The sequence below is a fragment of the Vicugna pacos genome, chromosome 10 (genome assembly GCF_048564905.1).
Source record: "Vicugna pacos chromosome 10, VicPac4, whole genome shotgun sequence".
Lineage (NCBI taxonomy): Eukaryota > Metazoa > Chordata > Mammalia > Artiodactyla > Camelidae > Vicugna > Vicugna pacos.
Window position 1 is genome coordinate 38,912,230 of NC_132996.1, and position 27,000 is coordinate 38,939,229.

The window sequence follows — 27,000 nt, forward strand, 5'->3', positions numbered from 1 at the left end:
AATGTTTCTGATTCTCTTCCCAGGTGCCCAGTAGAAAAGCACTTCCCTGTCCCCTTGGAGTTAGGGGTGGTCATGTCACCCCTTGCCTTAGCCAGTTAAATGTGAGTGAAAGCACCAGTGCGGAACTCATCAAGTTTCCTTTTTCTTGCCTTTGGAAATCAGGGGAGCACAGAGACGGAGTGTCCCTCAGTAAAGGTGACAGAGCTGAACCCCTCAGGTGACTTGTGACAGATATGGAGTGAAAGTGAGAAAGAAATCTTAATTGTTTTAAGTCACTGAGATTTTGTCTGTCATTGTTGTTACCACAGCAGACCCTAGACTATCCTGACTAATTCTATATTGCTGACACAGAACTAGAATACTCAGCATTCACGTCCTCTGCATCCACCAGATCACAGCTTTCACATTATTTCTCTTCCATGCTTCTAGTCTGTAAGACAGGAAACCATCTTCTGGTGGGCATGCACCTGGTACACCAAGCAGCTCAGGCGAGCCACCCTGCCAGCAGTGAGGGAGATGTTCCCTGTTCACATCAGTAATGCTCTAAAGAAAGTCACCATGGAGACTTTTTTAAACTCCCACAGGAGAAGGAACCTAAGATTATTTGACTAAAATCCATCTAAGATTATCATTGAAACCCAGAGAACGATGGGTTATCTGGAGACTTCAAAACGAACAGAAGAATCGGGGAGTAATTTAGGAGCGATGGGAACAGCAGGTTGTCTAAGCTAGGGTTCTCGGGATTTCACCAGAATTAGAATCCCCTGAAGGCTTGTTAGAACATACTTTACTGGGTCCTACTTTCAGAGCCTCTGATTCAGTAGGTCTGGGGTGGGGCTTGAGAGTTTCCCAGGAGATGCTGGTTCAGAGACCATACGTGGAGAACCACTGCTCTAGAAGGAATCACTTCAAGAAACCAGGGTGGACGTTCTGGCAAGAGAAGTCTGTGTGACTTTAACCAACGCTCTTTGGAGAAGGAAAAGAGCCAGCTTTCCTTTTTCTACCCAATATATTAATCTGAGAGCTGATGTAAAGGACACAAATGATCATTGCAGCCTTTTCTTCTCAGCACTTAACACACTACACAACAAATGAAGCTCGTCTAAGGGAGCAAAATAGGAATCATATTCACTGTCACACCTGGAAAAAAAAAAAAGGTTTCTGGAGGAGAAATCATGTCTCATCTACCTTCCAGAGCTCTCTCAGGATTTACCTGGACAGAAAGCCAGGTGTACTTTAGGAGGAAGCAATTTGGATAACCAGTTGCAACCTCTCTCTCCAACCTTACCTCCACCTTCTCCTTCGCAAACCTCCACTACAGGTCAGTCTCCTCGCCAAGGCTGGTCACACTTCCTTAGGCTGTGAATGAGCCTCACACACGTGTACCCTTATCTTCACTTATCTAATGATCCCCCTTCCTCCAACTTAGGGACAGACACTTCAAAGAAGTCTTCTCTCTCTTGTCCCCATCACAGCCAATCAATCATCAAGTCCTGCCAACTTTACCTCCCAAGCAGCTCCAGAACCACCTGGTGCTCTTCGTTTTTCAGCCTAACTCAATTGGTTTAGATCCTCCCTGCTCTCCCCTCTAGGTTTTTGTTTTTGTTTTTAATGGAATATGTCTTTAGTTATTTACAATTGGGGGGTTGTCTGTCTGTTGGGGTTTTTTGTTTGTTTGAGGGGAGGTAATTAGATTTATTTATTTACTTTAATGGAGGTACTGGGAATTGAATCCAGGACCTTGTGCATGCTAAGCATGCACTCTGCTACTGAGCTATACCCTCCCCCCATCCCCTCTAGGTTTTTGAACACGTTGTTCACCTTGACTGAATAGATTTCAATTTAAACAAGATCCTTCCCAGAATGGAGAGGTCTTCTACGATCCCTAAGCCAGGTTAGAACCCTCTTTTATCAGCTCCCACTTTTATCAACTCCCATTAAGCCCCATGTTCCCTCTACTCTCAACATTTATCTCATTTGTGATCGCTTGCTTAATTATCTATCTTCCCTACTCAACTGCAAGCTCTTCACAGGCAGGATTACATCTGTTTTGCTTGCTGCTGTAACTGCAGCGTCCGGCACAGCCTCTGACACATGGAAGCACCTACTAAGGATTTAACAAATAAGCACAGGAGTCACCACATCAGTTCACAGGAATCCTCCCTTCCTCTCAATGCCTAAAGCACATTCTATCTCCTTCAAGGAATGTCTGGCCATATAGCTGCACCCATCATCTGAGACAAGCAAGCACCTCTTATGACATCGAAGAAATGGCACCTCAAGGGAAAAAGTGACCCTTGAAAAGAAGGAATAGCTTTTCCTTGGAAACTGGATGGAAGTGAGATTAGAGACAGATATTTTGGGAGAATAAAGAGGCTACCTTCTCAGAAGTGGTCAGGATCTTTCGTTAACAATGAGGAAAGGAAGGTGTGTGTGACAGAGGTGTTTAGTGATGGAAAGTCTGCATTTCTCCAGAAGCTCTTATTATTCTTAAAGTTGGTAACTTCTCAAGCTAAGTATTCTGAAAGATTCTGCATCCAGACCTTTAATAATGTCAGGCGCCCATGTCTCCAGGATGCCTAAGAAAGGGGGCTGAATTCAATGACCTCCCAAGAACTTCTGACCTTCAGGATTCTATAAACAAACTTACTCCAAGCTGGAATTCGGAGAATCCACATTCTGGCTTTGTCTTTACATAGCAGTTCCTATTGGATGAGGAGACAAGACAATCTTTACCTTCCACCCACTCTCTAATAGTATTAATGCTTTCAGAGTCAGGCACACCCCGTCACCTCGAACCCCACAGTCTGGCTGTCATGTCCCGTGGGCCACCAGCATTAAAATAACTGAGCAAACAGCTTCTGACTAGGGCAAGGGTTAGACTGGACTAAAGAAATCAAGCTTGGATGGTATCCTGGTTTCTACTTGTAGCCAGGCAACTTTGGGCAAGTAATGTGACTTCTTTGAGTCTCAGCATCTTCGTCTCTAAAATGGTGATGATCGTCTACTTCTCAGGATTATTGTATTAAATGAGATATGCACATAAAATCCCCAGCACAGAGTAAACACGCAAGGAATGCCAGTACGATCATAATTACAGATTTTTAGTTTTTAAAAGTTCTGTAGGGTAATGACTCTAAGCTGAAAATACTACTGAAATGAAATGATATGTTTGGAATTTGCTTCCAAACAATCCCAAGGGGGAAGGGAAGGGTATAGATAAAATAAAATCAGCCATGCTTTGAAAACTGCTGAAGATGGGTGATGAATACATCGGATTTATTACCGTATTGCTCTACTTTTGTATATGTTTGAAATTTTCCATGTTAGTTTAAAACTGTAAGTATTGAGAGAGGGAAATGCTGTAAAACTATAAATACTGATAATTTAAGATTGTATTTGAACATGTCTAAGTGACTGGACACAAAAAAATGACTTGGAAGAAAAAGAAAAAAAAAACTTAGAACCAATGCCTCTATTAGTTTCTCAAACAGAATTGTTTTCTTCGACAGAACTGTCTCAAATGATCAGAAGGGAACACAGATACTTGCCCACATTGCTCTGCCTTCATGTTGGGAAGAGCACGTCCTGTGTGGGCTGTACATGCATTTTTAAGCAGACAAGCCTTGGGTGGCAGAACCTGCCTCTGAGCACCCGGAGGACCTCCTGAAATGGGACTGAGGGGCAAGAAGGTTCCCGTGTTAGGAAAAGCAGAAAGGACTGAAAACATTCAGGGACAATGGGTGCCACCAGCCCTCCTCTCTTCTAAGCCCTGGCTTTGCACTCCTATTTGAGGCTTCCTTGGGAGGCTGGCTCAGCTCAATCTGAGGTTGTATTCAAGGTACTTTCACAATAGATGAGTGGGTCCTCCCAGAGCACAGCTAGTGTGTTAGGTGGTGCTTGAGTGGAAAGGGTTGCAGGGAAGAGAGGGCTCTGAAGAGGCTCCGACAACACCCAATACAGCGCATCCCCATATCATCTCCCCCTTTCACATCCCATATCTACACGCTGAGGGAAGTCTGAACACTGGAAAACAAAATTCTCAAGTTCCACCTCGAATCAAACAACCTACTCCAACCCTCTATGTATGAGACAGAAAACAGTCCAACAAGCTTTGTTTTGAGCAAATGTCTTTAAGCTCCCAAGCTCTGCCTGGAAAAGGTGAATATACAAATGTACTTACTCTTCTTGAAGAATAAATTCACTATTTTCTGGAGAAAACTGCCCACTCACAGGATGCCTGAACGCTGTGGTCTGCTGGTTATGGCTAAAAAGAGAGAGAGAGAGATAATGAATGAGCAGTCACGTGAAAGGAAAGGCTCATAGACACAACAACAGGTCAGCAAGGTCTGAGGACCCCTGACCATCAGATTTCTCCCAGGGTGAGACCACGGGCCTTTCCTCCAAGAGGCACTTTATCTGTCAGAACCCAATGCATTTAAACACCAAACACTTCCAGCTCAGGTGCCAAAGCCATTTAAGACATGGAAATTTGAATTCTGGGCAAGCCTTGGGTCCAAGAGAACACTGCATCTTAGAGAGACAGTCCACGAAGCATTTACTCCAACAAACTGAATCACTCAGCGAAAAGTTACTTTAAGATGGCACGAGCTGAAAACAAGAATGAAGGAAAGCAGACGGCACTTTCAACAGCTTCCAAAACCCATGAACCAGGGAAAGAATTCTAAGAATTAACCACCCACCCAGAAAAATCTATCTTCTTAAAATTCTTCTTCCTACTACAAAATGTCTTCGCTTCGATGATGGGATATAAATGTATGGGCATGTCTCTGCAACGTGACCTGTACAATTTCAACACTGTGAAGTTTCTATCACCCTTTTGAAGTGACGAGGGATCGGCTTCCACGCCAAGTTGACAGACACAACCAAAGTGCGTAGGTGTTTTGTGTATTCATAAAAGCTGCCTGGTTCTTTGAAAGGAAGGAGGAGCTGGCTCTAAAGGCTCCATGAATAAACTAATCTAACCTTCTCATTTTTAAAAAAAAATATGATTTACTTTAATGTTCTTCTCAATCACAAAAATCATAGTCATTTAAAAAATTTTAGAAAATGTAGACAGAAAAAAAGTCACCCATGATCTCATCACCTAGAGATATATCTGGGTATCTTCCTAGCTTTTTTATCCTTCTATATGTTAAAAAAAAGTGATTTTAGTATACTTAGAAATCTGTATCCTGCTTTTTTCACATCCTATTAACTTAGAAAACGTCACATGTCATCAGACTTCATTTGAAATAAGTGAGTAACAATCTTATCACACACTGTAAAATTGCTTTCATACAACTGTTCAGAAAATGTTTACTGGCCACCCGTGTGCCAGGTACTGCTTTAGATGCTGGAGATACACAGTAAACAAAAGAGCCTCACCCCATGGTGCTTATATTTTAGAAAGGTTTACATTCTTCTAATGCTGGGCAGTTTAGGTGCTCCCCCTACCCCACCTCCACTGTTGTAATCAATACATCTTTGCATATATAAGCTTTTTCTGCAATTCAAATGATTTCCTTGGGTTAAAGTCCCAGAAGTGAAATTAATCAAAGGGCATGGTCATTTTTTTAAGGCTCCTAATACAGACGGTTAAAATGCTTTTACTGTCAGAGTCAATATATCATCTCAGTTTGACAGTGTAAAGATATCAATCCCATCTCCAGACTGAGCCCTGACTCACCATGGAGAACCATAGGTTTAAATGAGCATAGTATAAAGGTTAAAAGAGAAAAAAAACTCAAGGCCTACAAAGCTTCCCTTACTCTGCCCTGGGGCCTGGTCAGCGCATCCTGTGTCATGGTGTCTGGGGTAAGCTGGCACTGAGGGCTGAGCAGCCTGAATTCTGTAAGCCCTGGGGCCAGGCTGCTCCCTGGCCCTGTGACTGTGCACCGCCCACACCCCCGCACCCTCTCACCCCTCCCAGCCACTGCCAGTCCTTGGAATCCTATGACCTCATCAGGCAGGCAGCAGGCTGCTCTTCCCAAAAAAGCAGAGTTAAGGTGTGAGCATTTAGATAAGGATGAGAAGCAGGCCCCTTCAACACCTATTTCAGAAATCCCTGCACTGTGTTCATGGGTTAGGCTTTATTTACACCCAGCTTCTATTAGAGACATCTTCATTCACCAGGGAATTTGAAAACACAGACTCTAACCTAAGCCTGTCTCATTTCCACCCGGCGAAGAAAAAGAAGAAAAACGCTCTGCTCATGATGGGAGTAACGATAAATCCTATCCACTACTAATTACCTTTACAAAGCCTTTTCTTACACACCTGAGCTATTAACACTGTCCACCCCTGTTTTATGAATGAAGAAATGGCTCAGAGAGGTTAAGTGACTTTCTCAAGAAAACTTCGTCAATAAGTGATAAGACTGGGACATAAATCCAGGTCTTTCACTTCTAAATTTGATGTTCTTTGCATGATAACCTGCTGTCCTCTTCCCTTAGGATTCTGTGGGGCTGACAGCTTCCTGGCCATGATCACAAATCACTAAAGATAAAGCATCAGAAAAACAGCAGCGTCTACTGCTCCTCCCTTTCCTTCCTTCCCCTTATGCCCAGGGCCAAATTTCTGAATGACTGCATCTATATGGCACTCTGGAGCCCCCACACAGTCTTTGGTCCTATCACGAGGTCAACTTGGATCCCTGGTAGATGCGGGCAAAGAGCAAATCTTTCATGTGCCTGGAGCAGCACCCAGCATCCAACAATGGCTTCATATACACTGTACAACAGTAACAGCAACTCCTGGGCTCCCTACACCCAGCTTGTACCAGCGTAAATAAGCCCAGGGTCTTGAGTAAATGAATCCTGAGCTGGAAGGTGTAGGCATGAATTATACATTCTAACATTAGAAGAAAAATAGTTTTTTAAAGTGGACAAAAATATAGCTGTCATTTGATCAGACCTAAAGGCAGCTTCCCAACATTTCTTGCCTTATATGGATGTTGCCCTTTTTGCCAAAAATAGTTATCAGCCACAGCATCATCACCACCATTTCTTGCACTTACACGAAGTTTGAAGTGTGGTCATGTTCATCACCATATTTGACCCTCCCAAGTACCCACAGAGGTAGGCAGGGCAGCTATTTTTATTCCCATGTTACACAAAAGGAAACTGAAGATCTGGAGTATGGGATGTTATTGGATCGTTAAATTAGAAAAACAAAAGGACTCAATACATTGAGAAAAGAGAGGAATCAGAGTAATGCCTCTTGAATACCGAGGTCTTAAAATTTGATGGCCTCTGATCAAACTCGCCTCACTTGCTAATGGCAGAGCTTCTGGTTCAGCACTTTTTGAGCAAAGAAGACTGAGGTCCTTGGGCTATTTCATCCAATCTTCCTGAATACCCAGCAGGGCAGGCTGTAGTCAGTCACATCAAGCCACAGGTGAGGAAGTGCCCAGAAAGGGTAAATAACATGCCCACATCAGTCAGCTTCAGTGTCCCTGCAACCACTGTCCTTCTGATCCTTCTACTACTCCAGGCTCACCCTCACCACGTGGAGGTTGCCTACTGAACACTGAAACCCCACACCCATTTGGAGATACCAAAGTCCCCTGACTGCACCTGCTGTCCCTGACCCCTCAGCCCCAAAGCCCCCAGCCTGCTCCATATCCTGATTTTTGATTTTCTAAAATCCATGAAGAATCTCATGTCCTATCACCCTGTCTCAAGACGCTGTTAGCAGGCACAGACAAATCCCCTGAAATACCTGTTCTTAAACCTGAATTGCCACCTTGCTCTCCGGCAGTGATGGAGATGGCCCGGCGGGGAGCCAGGCGGCTGGTTTCAATGTAGCACAGAAACTCTCTCTTCTCCATACAAAGGCTTCTGTTGCTCTTCAGGCTCCTGAGAAAGTACTCGGCAAATGAGGTAGAACACAACCTAGCCTTTATTCTCGGATCCCGCTCTTCCTCCCAGGATTCCCCTCCAGGTGGAGTGGTAGTCGGTCTCGCCTGCAGAGGACCAGGGATTACAGGTGGAAGTCGGCAGGGAAGGACAACCCCTGTAAAGGCGGGCCACGTAAACAAGCACGTCCTCACAGGCCAGAAGGACTTGGATTAGGCCCCGAAGAAGTCCGACAGCCAACACAAGGGACTTGATAAGAGGACAGAGTGAGGTCCAGGGAGAACTGGAGACCGATTTGAGCTCAGCAGAAGGAAGAGCCCACCTACAATCACAGACATGGCCAGTCAAAATGTAAACGGGTCCTACAGTTTCTTGCAACATTTTTGCAAGATTAATCTTCAATGTATACAAATTTTGACTATAACGTGAGCAGTGACTCTGGCTGGTTAAACACTAAGGTCCCGATTTACTCAGCATGGCCATTCTTTTCAGCGTGGCAAGTAGTTCCGGAGTTACGCGAATGGTGCTCAGGAGTGGAGGTGGGAGTAGCCTGATAAATCTGCTTTTCTGACAGGGGTGGTATTGGTATGCTGAGAGCGGGCAGATCTGCTCTGTCAGCACTAGCTCTTATCTGGCCTATGCTATAAAGAGAAGAAACAGTTTAAAGTGTAAGGAAAGTATCCGACCTCAGAGCCCACGGGGGGGCTCTATCAAGGCTCTCCTCACTGGTATGCTTGGCCGCGGCCACCCCCTGGACTTTCTGGCTCCTCGATGCAGCTCCTGGAATACTGTTAAGAGTCACCCTGCAGACCCGAAGCCACATTCAGCACTGCCTCCAGGCTTGTTAAGGTACTTACTATCTTTGTTCTAAATCCCAGTGTCTCCAGAAAACTATGAGTTCTGGGTAACCATATAATGCTCCTAGTTAGGTCCTCAAATTGATAATCAAAACTCCAAAAACACAAGAAACTGCCTCCTCGCCTTCAGCTCCCATTTGGGCTGCAGCCCGAAGTCAAAATGGCACCTCCACATTCCTTCAACACTTCTTAAGCAATCTGTGTTTTATTTTACCTAACATTTTTACACAATTGCTCATTTAGTACAAAGTGTCACCGGTGTTCATGTGGCATTTCCTATGGGGGCTGAAGATGTTACTGAAATGGTCTTTGGAGCTTGCACTGTTTTGAAAAATGTTAAGATTTTTAACAGCTCGCTGCACACAGGCATTATTCTGACAGGACCTTCTTCCAGAAGTGTGGGAATCAGGCCTTGAGAAGCCAACATATGGTCCCCATCCTCTCTCCAAGTGAGTGCCGTCAGCACAGTCTAACCAGCCTCCTTCAACTTCCGCCCTGGGCGACAAGTCAGCCCAGAGTCCTGGAGTGAGTAGATCTGGGTTCAACCAGAACAAGACGTCTCAGGTCTCTGAGCCTCAGTTCTTCCATCTGCAAACAGAGAAGAACAATAATACCCTTCCAAAAGGCTGCTGTGAGGACAGAACGAGGGAACATACATGAAAGTCCATCACGCAACGCCTAGTGTAACATTTGCTGAACCTGACTGTGTCCTGACTACGGCAATGATGAACAGGCGTCTAACTTTTAACAGGGCAAAAAACAGGATGAGTTTCCTCTCTTCACTCCCACCAAACCTAGTACTCCTCCTCCAGGTTTCTCTATGTCCATGAACGGCATCACTATCCAACGACCTCGGAGTCATCCTCCACTCTTACCTTAACTGCCACACATCATTGAGTAGCAAGTCCTGTTGCCACCATCTACAAAACATATCTGTTTCTTTCCATCTCTACAGCCAGCCTCTTCATCATCACAACAGCCTCCTGACTGCTCTTCCCACTTCCACCCTGGCCTCTGTACCACCTACCCTCCTCCCCGAAAGCCTGACGGATCTTTTAAAATGTACATTAGATCACGTCACCCTCCTCCTTTAAACCCTCCAACAGCTCCACATCACACACACAGTAAAATTCAAGCTCCTTACCTGGGCTTACAAGATCCTAGATGATCCGACCCCTGCCTGGCTCCATCCTCCTCTTGTACCACTCTCCTCCTTCCCCATCCTGCCCCGGCCACACCGACCTTCTTCGTGCTCCTTGAACATCAAGCTCCTTTCTACTTAACAACGTCTGTACTGGATGCTCTTTCCCTGGTACTCTCACAACCGGTTCCTTGTCATTCAGACCTCAGCAGAATTATCATCTCAGAGCCCTTCCCAGCCACTCACTGAAGTAGGCTCCCAGTCACCTCAAACCACATCATCCTAATTATTACTGTTATTCTTATTAATTATGTATGTGTTTGATGATCATCAGCCTCCCTGACTAGTATGTGTATTCCAGAAGAATAAGGACCTGGTCTGTCTTTTCACTGCTATCAGCCTGTAACAGTGTCTGGCTCTGTTCTATTTGCTGAATGAGTGAATGAGAAATGACTGAGAAGACTCCTACTTTAAAGTGAGGCCGTGCCTCCAAACAGGCTGGCTAACCCACAGAAGTCTAGACTCGGGTCACAAAGAGACAAGAACTTAAAGGGCCAGAAGCCATCAGAAGTTAGTGCTCTTACCATCTGAGGAAGGAAGCACCAGACACCAATATGCTAAGAACGCTTCATCCTTGGCTCTCTTCTAACTGTGTTACAGTGTAATTTGAAGAAATTAGCCCTCCCCTGCACCTCTCCGCCACGCCCACAAAGGAGAGATAACCCAGTGGGCATAGAGAATCAAAGAACGGAATGCAAATACCCGAGAGGAAATTACCAAGTGATTAAAACTACACAGAAGGATAACACAAACATCACCTGTATCTCCCTTTCGTGAACTGGGAGAGCATTTGGTGTGGAACCTACAATTTGGTGACTGATTATACGCTCTCACATTGCTGTCTACTATTTCATGTGTTTGCTCTCCTCCCCCTCGCCCCCACCTCCAGGAAGATCGTAAGCTCCCAGAGGGCTGGGAGCAGCCATTCACTTATTTCTCCCATATCTCCTGCAGCACAGAAGAGCAATATCCGCGGAGCAGGCACTTGAACTCCTTTATCTCAACAGCCTGCTCATAAACACACGTCACCTTCAGGGAGAGGCTGTGCAGAATCCATCTTGTTTTCTGATTTCAGCAGCCCAATGTATCACACGTGCCCTGGGGAGAGTGGGAGGCAGGGACCCTGGGGCCCTTATAAAGGATCCTACATGGGAGACTCCACTAGCCCTCGGAAGCATGGCGCGCGGACCAAGGAAGGACCTCCCTCACTCCCACACTCCCACACTGCCCACAGCTGACTCACTCACACACCCAATGAGGCAGAGACACTGAAATCTGGCCAAACCTCAGACCCACCAGCTGGAGACGTAGTTAGTTCCTGCTCTCCTTGCCCAAAGGTGCCAAAAGGGGCTGAGCCTGGCACAGACGGAGCTGGGCTCAAGGAGTCACAAAACTAACTGAGTAAACTGAAAGCTCTCACATCTTGCAGAGAGGGAGGTCTGTCCTTTCCAAACACTGGATTTAACAGCCTGAAGTCTCCTAGTGTGATTTGAACAAGCTCTATATTTCATTAGGCTTTCTAGGTGTTTTCAGATCCACTCAGTCGCCAACTCACTTCATAAATTACCTCTTCTGACCCAGTAGCCCACGTTGTAAACCTGCCCTCTTCCCAGGTCCCCACATGGGGCCCCAAGTACTTAGGATTGCTACTCGGTTAATAGGAAGTTTTAATTGTGGCTCCACAGGACTTCAATAACCATGAAAAGACTAAAGCCAAACTCCCGATTGAATGAGGAAATCAAACCCAGAATAGCCTCCCCTCTCCTAACTTTTTTTTTTTAAAGGAAGCTGACAGAGAAGCAATGAGATAGGAGCTGAGGTACCAGCTCTGTTACTATCAACTAGTTTCACAACCCTGAGCAAATACTCAACCTCTCTGGGTCTTGGTTTCCTCATCTGTCCATCGAGGGGGTTAGATCTTCCATCTGGAGAGGCCACGTGAAGCCTTCAAAGCATGAACCCCAGGCTGTTCAGAGTTACACAGGCTAGAGGTCAAATCCCAGCTCTGTCGTACGCTGGTGGTGCACGACCTTGAAAGAGTTAATGACCTTTCCAAGTGGTGGTTTCTTTCTCTGTAAAAGGAGGAGACAATTCCAACCCTGCAAGGTTGTTACAAAGAGTACTGATAATGTGACAGACCTAGGGCAGACACTCAACCTCCAATGCCCGTTACATTTTTCTTTGCTAGCTCGCAAACTCCACTCTAATAGAGCTGTTTTGTCTTTTTCTATGTTGCAAACCCCAGTATTATTAGTCTGCCATAGGACAGTGGCTCAAGAATGGATTTTCTTCCCTTTGAGTGAAGGCACAACACTTAGCCCCCTATTTAAACTTCTATTTAAAGAACTCGCCTGCCAGGCAAAGTGGTTTGAGATCAATAAGTACCTTCCTTCCTTCAGCCACACTTCTGTCCCTCACTGGGTTGAGCCCCACGGTTCGGAAAGTGCAGCCCAAGAAAAAAGCAGCCTCCCCAGCAGGCTGTGCTGAGCCAGGGACACACTGTGGAAGTTTTACAACTTCACGGGAAACATTTTCGACCTCAGAGAACACCCGGTTTTATGCTTCTGTTTAATGCTCTTCAATAAGTCAGGTTCCTCAAGTGTAAAATGAGAAGGCTAGACCAGGTGATGATTTAGGGATCTTCCAGCTATAACATCTTAAGACGCTGAGGTTCATCTCAGACTCTTGCCGGAGCCAGAGACTGGAATGCAACAATACTGCACGTAATTGAAAACACAAAGGAAGGAGGCAGAACAGCTGTCCTCCCCAGTTTCACTTGCCAACAGAATATCCTTTGTAATGACATTAGGGAGGTGCAGTTAATGACACTTTTGTCCTGTTTATTCCCAATTAAATTGGATTGTTTGGGGTTTTCTTTAACTGCAGGAACTCCCAACCAAGCCATCAAAAACTCCCTTTTCTCAGTCATTACTTGACTTTCTTGAACCCAAATACATCGCAGTAAACTGAAGCCCTATGAAACCAGTACAAGACTAACCTGCTCTCCCGTACTTCCTGGGAAACGCGGCAGAAACACTCACTCTCTCCTCAAGCTCCATGTTGTGTCTTCCCAGCCTTGGGCCTTAAAACCCCAGCTCAGGTCAGACAGGGAGGGAGGGGCCCGGCCGCGGGCCCAGGAGAAGCGGAGGCTCCCAGCCTGCCTGCTCTCTTTCAATTTTGGTTCTGGAGCAGCTGCCTCCCAAGGTGTTACAAATCCAGCAGCCACTTGCTCCTACTCATTCATTCTCCTTCCTCCCCACCCCACCATGCAAAAGCTGGCAACAATGCAAAAACACAGTTCCAACTCTGAGTCACCGCCCTGCTGTGGCCAAGGGGAGCACTGGCTGGGGGTAAACAGTAAGGCAAGCACTTCGTGTCTCCAGGCCCCAGTTCTTCTGTTCTTCTTTGAGACCATGGGGTTGTCTGCCCCTCTGGTAGCAGGACATAAGAAACACCTCCACTCGTGAGCCCTGGAGTCAGGATGAATTCCTCACGCAGTTCTGTTCTGCCACACTGTGGCTTTGACGGAGAAATGAGGACTCCTTTATCACTCTCTCTCATGGTCAGGGCCACGAAGCGGGTGAGCAGTTATAAGCTGCCATACCCACTCCTCCTCATAACAATCTATGATTCTTTCATCACCGCTTGGGATGGCCAAGGCCTTCTCAGCATCAGTTTAACCATGTGGCTCTCACTCCCAGCACAGGCCTGGAAAGCAGAAGGTGAGGGGGTCAGAAAGGCATAGTAAGGCATCAAAGTGCCTTAACTGCCACAGCCTCAGATCAACATTGTGGCTCTTCGCCGTACCTCTGTAGGTCTACAAGTCACAATGCAGGTGACCACCTGAAATATGAGCTCCACAGGACAAGGACTTCTGTTTTCACAGCTATGTTCCAATGCCCACATATAGTGCCTGCACATAGTAGGTGCTCAATAAATATTTGTTGAATTAAAAAAAAAAACAGGAGGTTTTGTTCTGAGCCTAATTTGGGGATGACAGTTTTACTAAAACCTGTATCCATTACCATGATGTTTTCCCTTCCAGAAATTTCCATAGCCTTCATAACTCCTACCACTGCCTGAAGGGAACATTCTATAAACCTTTAAATGCAGAAATGATACACAGTGAAACTAATGAAGCTCAAGCATTAGGGCCCCTCACTTTCCAAGGTCCTAGAAAAGGGCCCACCAATGTGTGTACATGCTTCCTAAAATTTTATATATTTTTAAAGAAGGCCTCCTAAATTATATAAACATCAAGCTTCACAAAATATAGATCTGCCAGAGAGTGAAAGAATGAAGGGCTCATGAGCCATCCCGACATGTCACCTTAAAAAAGGCATTTGATTTGATAAAACTTGTTCTAACCACAGAGGAGATATGCCCTTGACTACAGACATCCTGAGTAATCACAAGCCAGTTGCTGTAAAGACTGGAGGAGGTTCAAGAGCTCCAAACTCCATTCATCCAACATTTATTTAGCCTTACTATATGTTCTGCACTGAGTGCTTTGGAGTAAAACAATGATTAGCACATAATTATCTCCACTGAATATGAGCTTACAATCCAACAGAATAGACTGATACAGTCATAAATAGATACAAACAAATAGGTATCTCATAATATTAAATATAAATAATATAAATATGTGTTAACTGCAGATCAGAGTGAGTACCACGAAGTAAAAGTACAGCAAGGCACACTTATTTACTAAGTATTAACCTGCTAGGTGCAACAGCCCTATGAAGTAAATCGTTTCATCCCCATTTGGCAAATGAGAATATTGAGACCCAAAGGGGTCACGGCCACCACAAGGTCACATAACCAGTAAGCGACAACGTCAGAATTCAAGTCCATATCTGCCTGATTCCAAAGTATGGGCTTGTTCTCAGTGGCTACACTTAGCCAGTCGCCCCACAGAACCTCCAAAACGTCTGGGCAGGCCTGCTGGCGGCAGAGGTACAGAACACCGAGCACCAGCAGAGGCTGGCCAACTTCCAGGGCCCACACTGCTGGGAGTGGAGGAACAGGAAGTCTCATAAGCTTATTCAGCAGGTGTATACCTGTGACCCTCGTCCACCAGGCAACACCCTAGCAGGGATCAGTGAAGCTACCTACAAGCCGGAAGAAGCCCCATGAGAGGCTCCCACCCTGTAGTCCTGCCTCCAAACTCCCCGTCCTTGTTGGTGGATCCGCTGGGGCATGGCTCGTCCCTTATCTCCTGGTACACAGCCCTCGTGGCTCCTCACTGCTAAGGCTTCCTATCTCTCATCTCTTCCCTAGACCCTCAGCTCCTGCCAAATTTAACCATTCACCAGTCCCCAAGTCACCCTGTCTCTCCCACCCCTGGGCTTTGGCTCCTGTCATCTTCTGCCCAGCCTTCAAGGCCCCTTCCCTTCCTGATCACCCCAGACCACTCAGCCTTCTTCCTTCCTTGGTACTCTCAGCACTGAAGGCCTATCCTCTTTATACTGCAATTATACTTCTCAACAATTTTCACTTTACCTTCCAAAATTTAAGTACAGAGGTCCCTGTACCTGGGGGGGGATTAGTTCCAGGACACTCCTACCCCCAATACCAAAATCCACAGATGATCGGGTCCCTTATATAAAATGGCACAGGACAGTAGGCCCTGCGGGTTCCGCATGCACGGATACAGAGGGCTGACTGTACTCTGTGTTGCAGACCAGTATAAACTAAAGCAGAAGGTCCCTTTCTTGCCTTGAATTCAGCGTCAATCTCAGAGGCAACACCTTCACCAGTTTCCTGAGTAGCCTTTGTTTTTGTTTTTTTGCCATATGAAATTTTTATGCATTGAAAATTTTATATACCCATCTTTTTAGAAAATTTACATATATAGAATAAAACTGTACACATCGTTCTATAACTTGGTTTTTACTCTAAGTATCTTGAATTCCTCCATATTCGCATGCAAGGATGAACATAAGCAGTCCCCTCCACACACCGCTCCCCTAGGATGGCCTCCCCCCAGCCCCAGGCCAGACCAACCCATACAGAGAGAGGACCCAGGAGCCCACCCCATATGCCAATCTGCCCCAACATGAATGCGAGGTTTCAAATTAATTACCTGCAAACCAATTTGTCCCCAAAATTAATTTTATTTGAACCACACAGATTTTTTTTAAATTGAGCCAAAGTTTAAAAACAGGAAAATTTCATATAAAAATCCAGCTCATCATCTTGGAAAACCAAAAACTGTGGCAATACTGGGGCCCCATGAGAGGTGGAACGGGTTCACTGCAGTCCCCACCCCTCCCCGCCGCCTCCTTGTGTCAAGGGTGTACACCTAGCACTATTTGTAACCGTACCTGCATTTCTAAATTTCTTACAGGAAAGAAATTTCTTCGTACCCATGTCTCAACCAGAATTAGGGAAACAAAAGATACAGAGTGGACAGAGGACTCCTGAAACAAACGGGAGCACACACAGCCTGCTTCTCTGTTATCTGCTAAGCCTCTAGAGACAGCTGAGTTCGCAACCCCTACTCTGTACCAACACCACTGATTCTAGACAAGCTCTTCCTCTTAGAGGATATACATATATTTTTTTAATTAATGGAGGTCCTGGGGATTGAACCCAGGACCTTGTGCATGCAAAGCATGTACTCTATCATTGAGCTATACCCATCTCCCTGGAAGAAGATCTATCTTAAAGAATAAAGATTCCTTGCATAAGAGTAAGAACTGAAAGAAGATGGTAAAAATAGGTTAGAAAAATTTCCTTCTCATGAAAAAACTTACGAGTCTTCCCAACAAAAACAACGAGTAGACTCGCCCTTAGCCTTCCTTGCCTGGTCTCCTGAAAAGTAAACCCCACCACAGCCAGCAGACTGTTTCTCGTACACGGTGAAAAATCCAGAGAGGCGCTACCAACAGTGCTGTCCCTAAGGAATCCAAAGGAAGAGAGGTGTCAGTGGCTGCAACCCTTAGGGACACCCACAGGGGCCACTGACAGCAGGCGGGGGCTCCTGCAGCAGAAAACCATCTGATCAGGTGCTGCCTCGAACAAGATGCCAGACTTCTCCCAACCTGAAAAATGCAGTCTCCCGTGGTGTTAAGAGCACAGGCCCTGAAGTCCAGCCCTCACAGCCGCCTGCATCACAGACAAGGAAACTACTCTAGAAAACAACTTTGAAACATTGCCACCATCTTTTAAAAATAATTGCTTCTGGGTTAGAGGAAGGAAAGAAACAGGTGAGGGAGATTAAGACGTACAAATTTCCAGCTGCAAAACCAATGAGTCATGGGTATGAAATGTACATGTGGGGAATACAGTCAATAACTAAGTAATTCCTTTAAATGGTGACATATAACTAGATTTATCATGGTGATCATTTTGAAATGTCCAGAAATAGTGAATCACTATGTTGTGTAACAGGAACTAACATAGTGTTGTAGGTCAATTATACTTCATAAAAATATATACAAACAGACCCACAGAAAAAAGATCAGATTTGTGGTTACCAGAGGTGGGTGTTGGGGTGGTAATGGTATGGGCGGGTCAGTTGGGGGACGGGGACTTGGATGAAGGCAGGCAAAAAGTACTACAAACTTCCAGTTATAAGATAAAGAAGTAATAAAGATATAATGGTCAACATGAAAAACATAGTTGACACTGCTGGATGTTATACATGAAAGTTGTTAAGAAAATAAATGCTAAGAGTTCTCATCACAAAAAATCTTTTTTCTATTTCTCTAATTTGTATCTAAATAAGATGATGCATATTCACTAAACTTGTGATAATCATTTCACGTATGTAAGTCAAATCATTATGCTGTACACCTTAAAGTGATACAGTGTTGTTTGTCATTATATCCCAATAAAACTGGAAGAAAAATAAATAAGTGAAAATAACGGCATCTGGTAGGGACTCGGAGGACTCTTTAAAGGCCCACAATTACTAGATGATCAGACTTAACGATACTGCATTACTTGCACCCAATAACTATATGTGACGTAAGTATATTTGTTCCTTCATGTAATAAATACTTAAGAGGCAACTAGATGCCAATCTTGTAGTCTTACACTGCGTGAGTAACCACGAAGAGGGAGGGGATGTGTAACAGCTCAGTCTTTATATTCTGTCAAAGGTGACAAAAGGACAGAGTTTTTCAGATTTTCAGACTCATGAGTGATGATCTGTCTTCTTAGTCAAGAACTGTAAATTCTCAATCAGTTTATTAAACCAACTTAAGACCATTTATCACCAAGGGTAACCCTTGCTTTCCAGAAGTCACTGTATTAAGAATTTTAGAACTGAAAATGACACAGAGCTCTCCCCATCCAATCTCTTTGTTTTACAGACGAGGAAATTGAGGTCAGGGAAGGTTAAAGAATTGGTCAAGGTCATAGCTATTACTAACCATAAATTAACACTAGGTTCCTGAAAACAAGGATTATGAAAAAAAATAAAAAGACCTCATCACATTGTTTTAAAATTAATTTCCTGCCTTAAAAAAAATGCATCTTCCAGTGATTAATTTCTACTAACAAACATGAAAAATACATTTTACAGCTGGAAAATCTTGGGTCCAGTCAAAAGACCTTGCACAGAATCCAGTGCTGTTGGTCTGGATTCAAGTGGCATATAAAACACAGGCTGGGGGAGAAGGCCATGTGAAGACGGAGACTGAAGCGAAGCACCTACAAGCCAAAGAAGACCAAGAATGCCAGCAACCACCAGAAGCAAAGAGAGAGGCATGGAATGGATTCTCCCTGAGAACCTCCCAAAGGAACCAAGCCTGCTGCTGCTTTTGATTTCAGACTTTCGGCCTCCAAAACTGTCAAGAGGATAACTTTCTACTGTTTTAAGCCACCAGATATGTAGTAACTTGTTATGGCAGCCCTAGAAAATAATACAGAATCCGTACTAGTTTAATGGCTTTAATTTACTACAAACCCAATTAGCTGACAGTGTAGAAAATCCATTGCAAAGCCAGTAGGACCTTGGGACTCACTTAATGGTAGAGTCCAAAACAAGGGAGGTAGAAAATGTTCCACTTTTAACTGATCCAAATATTGTGTTCTCTTCTGGTAACCACACCTACAGACCAGAGTGGAAAGCTGGAGCATGTCCAGGAAAGACAGGCCAGGACTGCGCAGGACACCAATGGGTCAAAGCTACATCTCTGAAGGAATTGGAGTTTCATGGACTGAGAAGACTCAGAGCACATGACCACCGTCAAGAGTAATCTGACATGTTCCCCGAGGTCCAAGATGGCAGACTAGGATCAGTGGGTGGAGTCACGGGCAGGCCTATCTTTTAAAGAATTAAGTGTCAACAATGTCACGGTCAGAGTGTTCTCTGAACATTAGACTGACTGGCTACCTCCTGTTGGTGGAAGTTTTTAAGCTCAGGCCAAAAAACCATTTGGCAACGCGTTGCTAAGGAAAGAACACAAACCCCGGGTCTGCAACCTGCCAAGATGACCTTATGCTCCTCACTAGCTCTGTGAATCTCTTAATCCATGAAATATACTATTTAGCAATTATGTGAGTCAAGAGGTTTCTAAAATACACGGGTAGGATGGCGAGATCCTGAGCTTGGAAGTATTTTGGTGGGAAAACAAAGAAACAAGGCCCTGTACAGAGCTGTGGCTGAGAACCTATGCCCAAGTCCCAGGAACCTGACTGCAGGAGCAGGTGTCACAGCCCCATAGTGGAGGCTGGGTGAGGTTCCTTAAGCCCCTTCTCACAGGAAGCTTATACTGAGATTGGTAATACCTACGTCAAGCTGTTTCTTCTATACACGGCTTTAACAGTCACAGTCCAATGCAGCTAGTATCCATTAACAAACCACTGAGGTTATATCATGTTCAAAGTAGCAGTCACCTTTTCCTGAATACCCAACATCATGAGTAACTGCTTGAGATGTTTGCCTGCATCACCTCTAATGGTCACTTCAACACTACACTGCAAGGCATTATCATCTTGGGAACAGAAGTGGAGAGGGATTAAGTCATTTGTCCGATGCCACACATTTCAGAAGGATTTAGGATTCCCACTGGAATCTAGGTCCAGAAGCCAAACTCTTTTCCTGCACCATGTTGTCTTCTCTGCATCCTACTTCAGGTATTTAATTTGTTCAATGTAAATAACACCACCAGGCAAGCGGGAAGCAAGCAAGTGGCTTTCCCTCTCTGGGCCTCAGTCTCCTTGTCTGTAAAATGGGAAAAGATCAAAGATGACGAGCACAAGGAGACCTTCCAGCTCTGACACCTGGTGCTGCTTGATGAGATACCTTTATTCCATGTCACCTCCACACTGGTAGAGCTGAGAAAGTGGTGACAGGGAAGGTGGTAAATCTGGTATTCACAATGAGGGGTACTCAGCAAGCAACATTTTACCTGCTACATGGAGGTCAGGGCAGTGATGGAAGGAGAAAACCAAGAAGAGGTGCACAGTCGGCTGTATTGGCGCGCACACAGGCATGCGGTGTAGAATGGCCCACATAAATCTTGACATTTAGCACTTCACTCCACAAACCGGGCTGTGCTGTAAAGTATCCGCACAGGATCTGAGGGTTAGCTGTGCCAGGGCCCAGGGGATGGCCACACGGAATTAAAGCATGGGGTCTTTGTTTGGAAGAGATAAAGTTGTCGGTGGGGTGTGAGACATAAAGTAGTCCAGCCACATTCCAGGGGAGGGGGGAGCCTCCTGCAGCTGCTCTCACAGCACAGCCTCCGTGGATGCTGTCCTGATCTCAGATTAGGGCAGCCGTCCAACCTCCAAGGCTGCTTCCTCACATGCCTGCTCAGGACCTCCTAAGGCCGCCTATTTCCCAACTGTCCCTCTGGAGTCTTCCAGCAACGGTATTAACAGAGCCAAGGGACTCTAGAGGCCCAGTCACTCAGGCTGGCCCAGCATCCCTCCATGACCCAGGGAAAGGGGACCACTGCACCCTCAGTGCTGGGCTGGGGAGCAGGGGGGACTCCAGACATCCAGTCAGGGAGGGGCTCTCTCTGCCTATCTCACTTCTGGCAAATGGCAAAATAGGATGATTTCGGAAATCCCCCACCCAAGTCCATTTCCTTCTCAATCTTAGCAATGCCAGCTCAGGAAGGGAGCCTCAGGTCGAGGAGCACGGCAGGAAGAAGGCACCTGACCCACAGGACCCAGACTCTGCAGTGAGCAAACTACTGACCCAGACAGAATATCCTGACAGCCTTTTCTGGTTTTATTCTAGTGTTTCTTTCTTTTGTTCCTTTCTAACTTTTTGAGGGCAGAGGGAGGCAAAGCAGGCCTGAGAGGGGACGGGGCAGGGGAGAGGCATCAGAGTCAGTAGAAGAGTGTGGGTTTGGAGCCAGTTCTGGTCCCACATTGCCAGTGTGGACTCTGTGAAAGACCTTCTAAATGGTGCCTGGCATCAAGGAAGTGAAAATAGGGTAGCTGGTCTTATCGAGGTCCCCTCTCCCTAAAGAAAACCTACTAGCTCTCCACGTCCCTAAATAGAGGGCTCACTGTGCGAAGAGCCAGACAGTTCTGCAGATAACCAAAAATGTGTGCGTGTGTGTGTGGCAGGAGGTGGGTGGTGGTAAAGAACCACATAAGGGGAGACAGAGATCCACAACTGTAATTGCAGCCAGGACATCACTCTGCAGGCATTATCTCATGCCTTATTACAACCCTAGGAGGTAAGCATTATCTCCATTCTACGGATGAGGAAACTGAGGATGAAAAAAATTAAAGGGTTTGTACAAGATTGCACAACTAGACAGGGGCAGAGCCAGGAGTCAAACCTAGGTCCTTTGACTCCAACTTTGAAAAGGTAGATGGTGAGGGCTCTACCATCTGGAGTGGACCCTGAAGTCAAAGGAAGGACTATTTGCCATGAAGACAACATGGTAAAGCTGGCTCTGTGTATTCCCAAGGCAAGACAAAAACTTTGGTACAGGGTAAGGGCTTACTAGAAGTCATTCTTACTGGAATCTTCATGCTCTGAAGATAAATCGCTAGCCCTCCACATCCCTGTCTGAAGTCCCAACCCCCTGGCGTGGGTAGGGGTGGTTGAAAGCCTAAAGGCTAGAGGCCAGAACTTGTTGATCGTTAGCCTGGAATGACCCCTACCTTTGAAGAAGGTAATGGAATGGCAGTGGGTGTGCAAAGCTTCCTGGGCCCCTCCCCATCCGCCTCTCCAAGCACCCCTACTTTGGAGACAGCTGCACATCACTGACTCTGAATCACACATTCAAACTGCGCTTTTCCAGATCCAGACTCAATTCCCCAACGTCAAACTGTATCGGCGGGAAGGGATGCAGACAGCGGAGAGAGCTCAGTGAATCACTTTCTCTGCTAGTGATGGTATCTGATGCATGTTAAACGCCTCCCTGCAATTCCTCAAGTGTCTATTAATCAGTGAACCGAGAACACAGAGGGCGCCGAGGAAAAAATCTGCCACTGCAGGGGAAAAAAAGCAAATCATGAGATGCCTCCTTACGAATGTACACAGACATCTAAACCCAAGGTGACACAATGATTGTAACAACTAAGTCATTGAGGCACTTGGTCCAACTGGCCACAAAAAAAAAAGCATTAAAGAGCCCTCAAAGAAAAGGGGCAAAATCCACTTTTCCACTGCCTCATCTGGACACTGGCTGGGCCAAGGAGAGAATTTGTCAAAACAGACTTAAAAAGAAACTTGGAAACGACATTTGCTCTTGCCAAGCTTCCGTTTCCTCCTCCCTGCAGGCCCTGGAATACCATCTGTCCTCCCCAACACACAGTGTCGAAGAAGATTCACGATGGTCCCCAAGGTTCTGCCTTCCCCTTGCCCCTTCTCATGCTAAATATCCTCCCTGGAAAGCTCATTTGCTGCCATGGGCATGAGTCCTGAAGCTGTATCTCCAGCCCTGGATCCCAAGATCCAACCGCCTATATGTCCACCAAGATGTAAATCAAACATAAAATCAACATATTCCCAAAGAGAACTCTTCCCACTCCTCCTCTTTTATTCCCTATGTTGGTGAAACGACCCATTTCATGGTTTTTAACCAGGGGCATTTGGAAAAATTACAGTGACATTTCTGTTGTCATAAGAAGGGAGCATTTATTGGACAGGGGATCCAGGGTGAGGACACTGTCCCGCAAAATGAAAATCTGTCCCTCCCAAAATGCCAACAGTAAAACCATTTAGAAATGCTGGAGCCATCCTATGGCTTTCCTTTAATCCCTGTCAGTCAGACTAGTCCGCCTTACTTCCTATTTCACAGTCCAGCCCACCATCTCCATCCCCACGGCCACTCTCACTGGGATGACTGCAGCAGCAGTCATCACCCCATCTCTGTACTCATCCACCTATTCCCAAGTAACTTTCAATAATTCTCCACACAGCCACCAGCAGTATTTCTAAATCTATAAAATGGTCACTCCTGGCCTTAAAGCACCCGTTAACTCCCCTCACCTTCTGGACAAAGGCAAACACCAGCCTTTCTTTGCTCCCTGCTTCATGGTTCACCGCTCGGTAGGCTGCACTGGTGCCTCAGTGTCTTTGCACACAGCTCCCTTTTCTTGAAGGTTGTCTCCCTGTCTCTCTGGCTAACTTCTATCCATCCTTCAGGACTCAGTGCAAGGGTCACCGCCTCTTAGGAGCCTTCCCTGACACTAGGCAGAGTTGAGTGCCTGCTGGTGCACACAGTTATCACACATTTCCATCTTATTCTGATTGTTGTTCTGGCACTCCCTCTCTGTCAGCTCTGATTCTCCAACACAGAGCCTCGTATACAATATGAGCTTAAAGAATAAGAATTTACAGCTTATATATCACATACAGCCAACAAAGCATCATCTCATACGATACAATGACCTGGAGAGAGAGTTACTGTCATTGTTACAGTTTCATAGAAGAGGAAACCAAAGCTCTAGAGGTTAAGTTCTCGCCCCGGCTCACATGGCTAGCTAAGGGGTGGAGCTAACACCTGAACCAGTTCTCTGCAGGCAAATTCTCTGCTCTCTGTCATGACACCACTCTACCTAAAAGGTTATAGTAGAGATACCCTGGTGGGGTTGGGAGGTATCATAAGCCTGTCTTCTTCACACCTGCAGACAGAGCTATGGAAAATCCATCCACATTATGCAGCTGTGCAGCATCACTGGGGAAGAAGGGTGTCATTGTCCTTTCTTCTTCAGGCCTCGGGGGTGGGGGGTGACCCATGTGCAGACAGAGCTCTGAAAAACCCATCCATATTACGTAGCTGCACAACATCATTCTTCCCCCCTTTCCTTTCCTACACAAAATCACATGGTGCAGCAGCCCCAAAGCCAGCAAGAGAGCCTGGTTTTACTGTCAGAAACAAGCACACTCTCCCTGCGTGCAGCCTGAAGGCTCTGGTGTGCCAGCTGGGTACAGGGAGGGGTGCCGGAGGACCGATGGTAAGTGGCAGCATTTAAAGTTGCCATGCATTAAGTGCAAGCCACATTCAAGGGGCTGCCCACAGAGAAGGTGTGTCAGGCAAAGACTTCAGAGTGCCTGGGAGCGGGCAGGAGGGCTGGGAGTGGGAGGAGGCCTCCCAGGCTGTCCTGCTGTGCCACGTGAAAGGCTGGCAGTTCCTAATTACTTTCTGAGACTTTTCATGAGCACCTCACATATGCCATTTTGCTTCAGGAGCACAAAGTAATTAGAAGTGGGGTTCAGACTTTATGGCTCTAACTACGGTTGCAGCTCTTTCCCTCGTGCACACACACATTGGGCTCAAATTCGAATTTAAATGGCGATGAAGGAATTGTGCCGTATGGTTCTGCAGGCCTCTCAGGGGGCAAGGAAAATGATAAACGCTCATCTCAGGGCTCTGGATGGCAATCACTACCCAATTCAACAGCGTCATTCAGACATCACCATGACAACCACAAAAAGGCTTCCTTCCTCTGCAGCAAAGACAATAGAAATTTTAATTAAGGCCATTCTTTTTTTTCCTTCTGACCAATGGATGAAAAACATCAACAAAGTGTCACCCAGGAATACATGACCAAGAACACTTTCAGAATTCAGAAATCCTGCTGCTGCTCTCCAGAGTCACACGATCTCCATCCCCAAAGCCAGCCCTGCTGCCCTCTCAACAACTCACGTTTCATAGATCTCATAAATTTAGACTTGTCCAGAGCTTTCATCAAATGTTATAAAACCAGGTAAACATTCCAATTTAATTTTCTGACTATGTGAACAGGATTTTCGTCATTTTTATTTCAGTCATAAAATTCAAAAGGTATGGCATATTTTCATAAAACTTCCAATAAAATCTGCAACAACCTAAGATTAGACCAGTGTTCAGTGGCCTCCGGGTGGGAGCAGATCAAGATCTGAATACTTGCTTTGTTCCCCACGGTGACCTTAGGTGAGTTACTTAACCTCTCTGAGATGTAGTTTCCTCACCTGGAGGATAGAAGTCATGGTGCCTATCTGAGCACGGCGAGAAAGAATGAAGACAGGAGCACAACAAGCCGGCGTTTTGCCTGGTACACAGTGAGTTACGGCGGCATTATTCCTCTGCCTTATTTTGCCCTGAAAGACTTAGTAAGGTCCTGTCCACTCTTCCAAGGAAATGTCTCTGGCATGTCTCGGCTCCTCCCGTCTCACATCCTAAATCCAAGCTTTGATCTTGTCTCCCCTGGGCTGTTCCAACCGCCTCCTCACTGACTTCCCCGCTTCCAGACCCTGCTCTCGTTCACCGTCCTCATGGCCACCCAACCAAGATCCTTTGGCCTGTATGACCCTCTGATAGGGTGAAAAATGTGGGTTTACTGAAAAACACATTAAGGCCTAAATGAAAAGAGAGCTAGAAAACCCCAATGTTGTAAAGTTGTTGCTTCTGCCCTAAATTAATCTATAAATTCAACATGAAACAAATCAAGATCTCACAGGATTTTTCATGGATCTTCACAAATCTATTAAAACCTAAGTTGAAAAAGTAAAAGGACAAGAGCACTGAGAACATTTCATTATCTTAGAAAGTTCTATTGGACAGGTTATTCTAGAGTAAACAATTTTTTGCTTCAATGGGTTTTATTTTGGAGAAATGTGTTCAATAGAGACAAAAATTTAGCACAAAAATAGGTAGGTGGGAGAGAAAATACTTTAATGATACTGACAGGGGGCCTCGGGAGGCGGAGAAAATAGGATGACTTTCTTAGCCAGCCCAGTGTAGGAACCAGGCGAGGGAAAGGGGAGGTGAAGAAAAGTGCAATGGGAAAGAGGTAATGTTTAATGTGTTCCCGGCACTGTGCAAAGCATTTTCCATATGATTTTCATTTAAGACAGGCATACCTCGTTTTCAAATATTGCCTTATTTTATTTTTTTTTTACAAATTGAAGGTCTGTGGCAACCCTGCATTAAACGAGTCTATCAGCATCATTTTCCAACAGCATTATTTTTAAATTAAGATATGTACATTGTTTAAGACATAATGCTGTGGCACCCTTAACAGACTACAGTATAGTGTAAACATAACTTTTACATGCACTGGGAAGGCAAAAAATTTGCAAGAGTCTCTTTATGGCAATATTCACTTTATTGCAGTGGTCTGGAACTGAACCTGCAACATCTCCAAGGTATGGCCATACTGACCACGAGCATGGAAGGCATAGCATTATTTCTATTAATGATTAGGAAAACCTTAAGAAGGATAAGCGATTTGCCCAAAGACAAAAAGCTCTTGTAAGTGGTAGACTGAGGACCTGAACCTTGCCCTCTGAGATTTCTCTTTCTACCATACTTGTGAGCTGTTTCAGGCCTGCTCTTAAAGGTCCCAAGTGTCAGCAGGGAAAGAGAGCTGGGTGCCAGGGGTGTGCAGAAAAGTGCTGGCAGGATCACTAGGGTGAAGTGGCAGGGGGGTGGTCCGGGGTCAGGCACATAGTAGACCTGCTCCCCTGGCCCTTACTTCTCACTCCCTACCTGGAAGGCACCTGGACCTTACTTGTGGACAAACACACGTGTACACAGTAGACAAGGTGGCCTCAGGGCCCAGAGCTTGCTGCTTCCAGCCTGAGAAATCCAGGTCATGCTCCAAGTTGCCTACTTAATGCGTAATGGGAGCAAAACTCTCCACATTTAAGCCTCTCGTGGGTTGTAAA

General features: G+C 45.6%; 1 protein-coding gene across 15 annotated transcripts in view; it reads right to left on the reverse strand.

Moving 5' to 3' along the window:
* The window catches only part of PLEKHA7 (pleckstrin homology domain containing A7), a 195,089-nt gene that overhangs the window by 80,105 nt on the left and 87,984 nt on the right, over window positions 1-27,000 (reverse strand). For 8 of the 15 annotated variants that reach the window (XR_012076601.1, XR_012076599.1, XR_012076598.1 and 5 more), the window contains one exon: window positions 4,184-4,267. Coding sequence is in view for 5 of the 15 variants with exons in the window: in XM_072969604.1 (XP_072825705.1) it covers window positions 4,184-4,267 (84 nt within the window). In the remaining 10 variants the exon portion in view is untranslated. Of the gene's footprint in view, window positions 1-4,183; window positions 4,268-4,703; window positions 4,802-7,722; window positions 7,967-9,100; window positions 9,305-9,860; window positions 10,084-10,441; window positions 10,464-11,789; window positions 11,990-12,915; window positions 12,997-27,000 lie in introns of those variants that run through there. The other 7 variants (XM_072969608.1, XM_072969611.1, XM_072969609.1 and 4 more) reach the window with 7 other exon arrangements.